This window comes from Gorilla gorilla, chromosome 18 (assembly GCF_029281585.2).
Source record: "Gorilla gorilla gorilla isolate KB3781 chromosome 18, NHGRI_mGorGor1-v2.1_pri, whole genome shotgun sequence".
Taxonomy (NCBI): domain Eukaryota; kingdom Metazoa; phylum Chordata; class Mammalia; order Primates; family Hominidae; genus Gorilla; species Gorilla gorilla.
The window spans coordinates 31,567,735-31,576,830 of NC_073242.2; the positions used below are offsets into that span (position 1 = coordinate 31,567,735).

The 9,096-nt window shown below is 47.4% G+C and overlaps 1 protein-coding gene and 1 non-coding gene across 6 annotated transcripts in view; one reads left to right on the top strand and one right to left on the bottom strand.

Moving 5' to 3' along the window:
- Window positions 1-9,075, top strand: part of LOC101142371 (RNA polymerase I-specific transcription initiation factor RRN3) — a 31,477-nt gene extending 22,402 nt beyond the window's left edge. For 2 of the 5 annotated variants that reach the window (XM_063699607.1, XM_063699608.1), the window contains exons 13-15: window positions 170-278; window positions 3,069-3,221; window positions 5,301-9,075. In XM_063699607.1, the coding sequence (XP_063555677.1) occupies window positions 170-278; window positions 3,069-3,221; window positions 5,301-5,382 (344 nt within the window). In that variant the 3' untranslated portion in view covers window positions 5,383-9,075. The other 3 variants (XR_010131348.1, XR_010131347.1, XM_055365747.2) reach the window with 3 other exon arrangements.
- On the bottom strand, window positions 5,474-5,567 carry TRNAV-UAC (transfer RNA valine (anticodon UAC)). Its single transcript has 2 exons — window positions 5,530-5,567; window positions 5,474-5,509 (listed from the first exon to the last, which is right to left on the bottom strand). It is a non-coding gene; the product is annotated as a tRNA-Val (tRNA).
- Window positions 9,076-9,096: the final 21 nt, after the last annotated feature.

Sequence of the window (9,096 nt, forward strand, 5' to 3'; positions counted from 1 at the left end):
GGGCCATATACTGTGTGACTATCTGCATGGACCTTTATTTAAAGCATTTCTGCAAATAATTTTTTAAAGTTTTTTTTAAATGTGTGATAATTTGTGCTTTTAAAGATATCTTACACTTTTCACTTATTTGTACCTTTAAAAAAATCTTTTTTTTTTTTTTTAACCAAAGGTTTGCAGTATCTTCAGAGTCTGAATTTTGAGCGGATAGTGATGAGCCAGCTAAATCTCCTGAAGATTTGCCTGCCCTCAGTGGTTAACTTTTTTGCTGCAATCACAAAGTAAGTTATTTACGCTTTCTTGATGGGAGTTATTTAAAATATTTTTATTTATGTTTATCTAGTATTGTAAGAGTCTGTTAAATTTCTATGAAATTAGTAACATTATAAAAGGCCAGGCGTGGTGGCTGACGCCTGTAATCTCAGCATTTTGGGAGGCTGAGGTGGGAGGATTGCTTGAGGCCAGGAGTTAAAAGACTAGCCTGAGCAACATAGTGAGACCGTATCTCTACAAAAAAATTTTAAAAATTAGCTGGGTGTGGTTGCCTGTGCCTGTAGTCCCAACTACTCAGGAGGCTGAGGCAGGAGGATCACTTGAGCCCAGGAGGTCAAGGATGCAGTGAGCCCTGATTGTACCACTGCACTCCAGTCTGGGCTCCAGAATGAGACCCTGTCTCTTAAACAAACAAAACAGTATTTCCAGTCCTTGCAGGAAATACTGTGATACAGCTATTGTTTTTATACTTTGATGGCATTGGAAATTACTACTACTTCTTATCCAAAGGGCAGCACTTTGAAATAAGTATGGCAACCAGTAAGCTGAGAGGGGCAAAGCCATAGATGCTTATTAGAGTGACTCCTGTAATAGTAATAGAAATAAACTGGACATGAGGCAAATGTTGACCTGTAAGAGATTGGTTTAGAGAGTTCTGTTCTCTCAGGTCTGGTAGCTATGGCTAATCCATAGCCTTTCCTCTGTGCCAGGCAGTTCTAAGCACTTTACATAGAACTCATTTGATCCTCAAACAACTCTCTAGGATGAAACCCTGTTTATCAACAGGGAGGTGGAGGTACAGAGAGGTGAAATCACTTGCCTAAAGTCATAGAGCTAGACTGGCAGCACAGATTTAAATGTAATCTGGCTCCTTTGTAAGCTTTCACTAAGTTATTCTGCTTTATGGAGAAAGCGAATTGGAGAATTGAATATTCAATGAGGATATTTAGGCCGGATCATAGCTTAAAGTCTTCAACAGATAAGAGCCAGCAGCTTGCTGAGCTCCGTCAGCCTCTTTAGTTCTCCTTTGCTAGGCGTCTGGTTCAAGGTGTCCTCTCTTCTGAGTCTCAGTGATAGTAAAGGATTAGGAAAAGGCATAAAGAGACCAATAAGCAACGGCGGTGAGTGGGTGGAGGCTTCAGCACGTTGGTTAAGATGGTGAGCAGCTCGAAGAGTGAGGATGGATGAAGCAAAGCAGAGGCCGCTGCCCCTGGTATGTTCTCGGGGTGGGGACAGAGGACTGCATTTGTGAACCATCTGGTCCAGGGGCTCTCGATTCGGGGTTGGCATGCGCGTTGGAGGGACAGAGTGTGATGCGATGTGAGGCTAAGAGCAGGGGATTGAAATAAAAGTCTCTGCCTAGGTACAGATATGGTAAATAAAGGCGTGTACCATTCTGTAGCTGTTGCTTTTGCCTGCTTGATGCTTTTGAGATTGAACCATATTGACACAAAGCTTTATTTTGATTTTAACTGCTGTGTTATGTTCTGGGAATCTTTTTTATTGAGTCTTTGTTGGGATTTCATCTGTTAGTTTTTGTCTTTTTTTTTTTTTTTTTTTTTTTTTTTTTTTGAGACAAGGTCTTGCTCTGTCACCCAGGCTGGAGTGCAGTGGCGTGATCTTAGCTCACTACAACCACCACCTCCCAGGCTCATGCAGTTCTCCTGCCTCAGCCTCCCGAATAGCTGGGACTACAGGCGCCTGCCACCACACCCAGCTAATTTTTGTATTTTTAGTAGAGACGGGATTTCATCATGTTGACCAGGCTGGTCTCAAACTCCTGAGCTCAAGTGAACCACCTGCCTCAACCTCCCAAAGTGCTGGGATTACAGGTGTGAGCCACCGTGCCCAGCCGGCTGTGTTAGTGTTTTAATGCTCAGGAACATTCTTGTGTGTGGGCACACGCTTCCTTGTCACACACCCGGAAGTGCGGTCAGCTGTGGGGTTGTAGGAGATGTAGATCTTCAACTTTACCTGATAGTGCAAACCACCCTCCAGTGTGGTTTTGCTGATGTGTCCTCCACCAGGAGGAGGGGTCAAGTGCTGTGAGCCTTGGCTAACAGGACAGAAATCAAAGTATGTGGCTTGAAGTTGCCATGGTGACCTGAGAACCTGAGATGGAGAGTGAGAGAAGTGAGATCTAAGTCCTCATCTTGGAGAAGCTGTCCAATAAATAATTTTTCAAGTTGCTCAATCATTTAGAGACAACTACTGGAAAAATTAAAAACATAATTGTCTTTATTTTATGTTTTCTTCTATGCATTTAACTGTTCTCACTCGGCATGCCTAGTCCTTTCTGTGCCTGTTTTTGAGGTCATGACTTAGTCAACCCCGTGTCCCTCCTTCAGTAAAGGCTTATTTCTTCTTCAGTGCTTCTTCAGCAAGTCTCTTCACCAACCACTATTTCCTCCTGAGTAACTCCTGAATCCCTTTTCCACCAACCTTCTAATTCTTTTGCAAACAGTAAAAATAAAGACACCTGTAGTTATGTAATCTAAGAGTTTTGCCTTGCAAACATTTATTTTTAATGAATAATATCTATTACTCATTAAAATATAAGCCCAGTTTCACATTCTGAGTGATAGCCACGTTTTCTTTCTCCTTAGCAAACTTGCAGATAGAAGACCCATAGAACGGTACCCTAAAAGTGTTACTTTCTGCTTTATATTGTTATTTTTACTAACACTTGTTATATTCAGCAATTTCTCTGTGGTAGGTACAGTTGTCACATGCAGCTCACATCCGCAGTCACTCCAGCATGTTAATGCCTCTGTCTGTGTTGTTTTTTTGTTCCACAGTAAGTACCAGCTCGTCTTCTGCTACACCATCATTGAGAGGAACAATCGCCAGATGCTGCCAGTCATTAGGAGTACCACTGGAGGAGACTCAGTGCAGACCTGCACAAACCCACTGGACACCTTCTTCCCCTTTGATCCCTGTGTGCTGAAGAGGTAGGTACTTTTAAACATTGACGCTGGAGGAGGTGGATTTTTTTTTCTTTTTGAGACAGAGTCTCACTCTGTTGCCCAGGCTGGAGTGCGGTGGTGTGATCTCGGCTCACCTCAAGCTCCGCCTCCTGGGTTCACGCCATTCTCCTGCCTCAGCCTCCCAAGTAGCTGGGACTACAGGCACCCACTGCCACGCCTGGCTAATTTTTTTGTATTTTTAGTAGAGATGGGGTTTCACTGTGTTAGCCAGGATGGTCTCGATCTCCTGACCTCATGATCCGCCTGCCTCGGCCTCCCAAAGTGCTGGAATTACAGGTGTGAGCCACCGTGCCTGGCTATTTTTATTTTTATTTTTGAGACGGAGTCACACTCTGTTACCCAGGCTGGTGTGAAGTGGCAGTATCTCAGTTCGCTGCAGCCTCTGCCTCTCAGTTCAAGCAGATCTCCTGCCTTAGCCTCCCGAGTAGCTGGAATTACAGGCATGTGCCACCACGCCCAGCTAATTTTTTTTTTTTTTTTTGAGACAGAGTCTTGCTCTGTCGCCCAGGCTGGAGTGCAGTGGCATGATCTTGGCTCACTGCAAGCTCCGCCTCCCGGATTCATGCCATTCTCCTGCTTCAGCCTCCTGAGTAGCTGGGACTACAGGCGCCCGCCACCACACCCGACTAATTTTTTGTATTTTTAGTAGAGACAGGGTTTCACCACGTTAGCCAGGGTGGTCTCGATCTCATGACCTAGTGATCCGCCCGCCTCAGCCTCCCAAAGTGCTGGGATTACAGGTGTGAGTCACCGCATCTGGCCATGAATGTGTTAACAGCTGCTCAGTCTTTGTCTTGCTATATGCAACATCTGGGGATGGTCAGAGACTTTCCACTGCTTACTTTTTCCCCCTTGCGTTTGAACTGGATTCTAATGCCCCCCAAAGGCGGTTGTTGTCATTGCTTTGTGTTTGTTTTATAATTTGCCATGGTGTGTGGCCACTGGTGTCTCTGCCTTATTTTTAAAAATTCTTGTTTTTGTTTTCAAGTTTGAATTCCTAGGAATACCCCTGTGTCTGTGTAGCCTTAGGTCAGCCAGATAGAGGCTGGGCTCAGTCACTTTGAGCCAAGGAGAGTTTTGTCCTCTGCCAGTGGATCTGGGTGTAGGTGGGAGAACACAAAGTTCAGGCTGTTTTTCAGTCTGCCAGGCCTGGCCCTTTGGGATCTTTTCTGTGCTTGCAGCCTTAGGATCAGCCTAGAGCGTATGGGTAGCTTGGGCTGTCTCTGCTTTCTGCTGCAAATGGAACTAATATGTGTGCCCCAATTGCAAATACATCAGGTTCCTACTCGCTTGCCACTAAGATTTTCACTTGCACTAACATTGCTGGGCATGGGTATCGTCTGCTTCTCCCAATCAAATGAGCTCCCTTCGGCAGTAAAGCTGCCAGGCCTTAAGGTGTGCCCACCGTGGCAGAACCTCTGCAGCTACCCAGCTGGGAATGGGGAGAGGGGGAGCCGTCCTGGCAAGAATACCACAGACCCCCACTGTTCTCACTCAGAGGTGAGCAGTTTTCAAGCATATATATATGCCTCTCAGATTGCTATAGGTCTTTATTTGTTTTTCTAAAACATAATTACTTCTGTGTGTGTGTGTGTGTGTGTGTGTGGAGACAGGGTCTCACTATGTTGCCCAGGCTGGTCTCAAACTCCTGGCCTCAAGCGATCCTCCTGCCTTGGCCTCCCAAACTGCTGGGATTACAGGCGTGCACCCCACGCCTGGCCTAAAGGCTTTCTTTTCACCTTTGTTAGTCATGACCAGAATTGCCCCTAGTCTGGTTAATTTGGCCCCAAAAACTGAGCAGCCTGCTTCCGAGTCCTCTACAGGATGCCTCTATGCTTGGTGGTCTTTTTTTTTTTTTTTTTTTTTTTTTGAGACAGAGTCTCACTCTGTTGCCCAGGCTGGAGTGCAGTGGCATGATCTCAGCTCACTGCAACCTCTGCCTCCTGTGTTCAAGCCATTCTCCTGCCTCAGTCTCTCAAGTAGCTGGGACTACAGGTGTGTACCACCACACCTGGCTAATTTTTTTTTTTTTTGTATTTTCAGTAGAGACAGGGTTTTGCCACATTGGACAGGCTGGTCTCGAACTCCTGACCTTGTGATCACCTGCCTTGGCCTCCCAAAGTGATGGGATTACAGGTGTGAGCCACCATGCCCAGCCAAGAGAAGGGAAAAATGCATTACCATGAAATGTCTGAAATCGCAATGGGAAGAAAACATGCTCCAGGTGAGGGTCGAACTCACAACCTTGGCATCACCCAGACATATACTGCTGTGTAAGTACCAAGCGCTAACCGATTGAGCCACTGGAGCACGTGGTGGTCTTTCCACTCTGGTTGGTGAACCCCATGCTAGCCTTGCCCAGTCTGATCCCTGGGATTGTCCTGCCTGCTCTTTTCCGGTGGTCATTCTGCAGACTCCCACATGGGCCGCTCAGTGCTTAGCTGGACTGTGGCCCCTCTGCAGATGGCTGGAGCTCTCCATGCATTCCTTAGTACTCTGCCTTGCGAACCCCACCTGCCTTGGCCTCTCTGAAATCCGGACTCTATCTCTTCCACTTGGGGAGACTGCTGGACCCTGTGAGTCCCTTTCGTGTGATACTGCCTGGAAATTCTCTCCAGACAGGAAACCGGGCAGTCCTAGGATTCATCTCCATGGTTTCTCATTTCTCAGTGCTCACTGCCCTGTGCTGCTGGTGTGCAGTGTCTGAAAGGCTAAGATTTTGGGTGGGTTTTTACTTGTTTAAGATAGGTAGGTATATCTGGCCGGCGTTACTTCTTTCTGGTTGGAAGACCCCACTTGGACTTTTTTTTTGTTTTTGTTTTTGTTTTGAGACGGAGTCTTGCTCTGTCACCCAGGCTGGAGTGCAGTGGCACAATCTCGGCTCACTGCAACCTCTGCCTCCCAGGTTCAAGTGATTCTCCTGCCTCAGCCTTCCGAGTAGCTGGGATTACAGGCGTGTGCCACCATGCCCAGCTAATTTTTGTATTTTTAGTAGAGATGGAGTTTCACCACACTGGCCAGGCTGGTCTCAAACTCCTGACCTCGTGATCTGCCTGCCTTGGCCTCCCAAAGTGCTGGGATTACAAGCGTGAGCCACCATGCCCAGCCTTGTTTTTTTTGTTTTTTTTTTTTTTGTTTTTTTTTAGTTAGAGACAGGGTCTCCCTGTTTTGCCCAGGCTGGTCTTGAACTCCTGGGCCCAAACAAGCCTCCTAAAGCATTGGGATTACAGGCATGAGCCCCCGCACCTGGTCTTAGACTTTTCTTTCTTTCTTTTTTTTTTTTGAGACGGAGTCTTGCTCTGTTGCTCAGGCTGGAGTGCAATGGCGTGATCTCAGCTTACTGCATCCTCTGCCTCCTGGGTTCAAGCAATTCTCCAGCCTCAGCCTCCTGAACAGCTGGGACCACAGGTGCCCATCACCATGCTCAGATGCTCGGCTAATTTATTTTTTATTTATTTATTTATTTTTGAGACAAAGTGTAGCTCTGTCGCCCAGGCTGGAGTGCAGTGACACAATCTTGGCTCACTGCAACCTCAGCCTCCCAGGTTCAAGTGATTCTCCTGCCTCAGCCTCCTGAGTAGCTGGGATTATAGGCACCCACCATCATGCCCGGTTAATTTTTGTATTTTTAGTAGAGATGGGGTTTTGCCATGTTGGCCAAGCTGGTCTCGAACTCCTGACCTCAAGTGATCCGCCTGCCTCGGCCTCCCAAAGTGCTGGGATTACAGGTGTGAGTCACCGTGCCTGGCCTAATTTTTGTATTTTTAGTAGAGACAGGGTTTCGCCGTGTTGGCCAGGCGGCTCTCAAACTCCTGACCTCACGTGATCCACCCACCTCAGCCTCCCAAAGTGCTGGGATTACAGGTGTGAGCCATCGAGCCCAGCCTAGACTTTTCGAGTACACGATGCTGTGTCCCATCCCAGCCCAACCCTGCCTGGTGCCCCAGCATCCCTGGCAGCAGAGAAGGTTCAAGGAGAAGCTTCTGATTTTCCACAAATCTCACTAAAGTTCTTCAGGGAGGTCAGCAGGGGGCACCATTCTCTGTGCTCATGCACTCGTGTGCAATGTGGACTAGCATCAGGTGTGAGGAAGGGCAGGGATGGAGCCTGGCTTTGAATACCACAGCCATGGGCTTTCTGTGACCCTACTGCCACCAACTAGTCTGGTATCCACGAGGAGGCAGGACATATGACACCTACCTGGGTCCCCTGGAATGTCTGTCTTCTGAGGCTTTGGTCTGATTGTTCCTGAAGTTGCCTTTGGTATAATAACAACATCTAACATTTAGTAAACATGAAAAATGTGCACTAGGCTAGGTTTCGTATATACTAGTCCTTGGGATGTGATTGTTATGCAGGTGTAGACCCTTTAGCAGCTGGAATGTGGGGCCTTCTGGGGTTTCCTGAAGGAGTGGCCAGGGTAACCAGGGTGGGAGGGTTTGGGGGAGTTCCTTGGGCCACTGGCTAATTACCAAGAGGCACAGAAGGATTTCAATATTTTAGCAACTGGGAGGCTGGGCACAGTGGCTCATGCCTGTAATCCCAGCACTTTGGGAGGCCAAGGCAGGAGGATCACTTGAGTCCAGAAGTTCGAGACCAGCCTAGGCAACGTAGTGAGACCCCCGTCTATTCAAAAAATTTCAGAAAGTGGCACATGCTGTAGTCCCAGCTGCTCTGGAGGCTGAAGCAGGAGAATCAGTTGAGCCCAGGAGTTCGAGGCTGAAGTGTAGTGGTGATTGCACTACTTTACTTCAGCCTGGGCAATGTGGTAAGACCTTGTCTCTAAAAATAAGTAAATAAATAAATACCTTCTTGGAACAGTTGTATTGAGGCTTTTTTTTTTTTTTTCCTTTTCAGCAAGTGCCTTTTTGAAAGTATTTATTTTGGCTGGGCACGGTGGCTCATGCCTGTAATACTAGCACTTTGAGAGGCTGAGGCGGGCGGATCACGAGGTCAGGAGATCAAGACCAGCCTGGCTAACGTGGTGAAACCCCGTTTCTACTAAAAATACAAAAAATTAGCCAGGCGTGGTGGTGCACGCCTGTAATCTCAGCTACTGGGGAGGCTGAGGCAGGAGAATCACTTGAACTCGGGAGGCGGAGCTTGCAGTGAGCCGAGATCACGCCACTGCACTCCAGCCCGGGCAACAGTGCGAGATTCCATCTCAATAAAACAAACAAACAAGCAAACAAAAATTTCTCGGTTTTAGGCCAGGCACGGTGGCTCACACCTGTAATCCTAGCAATTTTGGAGGCCGAGGTGGGCAGATTGCTTGAGCCCAGGAGTTAAAGACCAGCCTGGGCAACATAGCGAGACCTTGTCTCTAGAAATTTAAAAAAAAAAAAAAATTAATCAGGTGTGGTGGTGTGCACCTGTGGTCCCAGCTACTCAGGAGGCTGAGGTGGGAGGATTGCGTGAGCCCAGGAGGTTGAGGCTACAGTGAGCCGTGATTTTGCCACTGCATTCCAGCCTAGGCAACAGAGTGAGACCATCTTTTTTTTTTCTTTTCTTTTCTTTTTTTTTGAGATGGAGTCTCACTCTGCTGCCCAGGCTGGAATGCAGTGGCATGATCTCGGCTTGCTGCAACTTCCACCTCCCGCGTTCAAGCAATTCTCCTGCCTCAGCCTCCTGAGTAGCAGGGATTACAGGCGTGTACCACCACACCCATCTAATTTTTGTATTTTTAGTAGTGACAGGTTTTCACCATGTTGGCCAGGCTGGTCTCGAACTCCTGACCTCAAATGCTCCACCCGCCTTGGCCTCCCAAAGTGCTGGGATTACAGGCGTGAGCCACTGTGCCTGGCAAAGTCTACTCTTACCCCCCCCCCCAAAAAAAAAA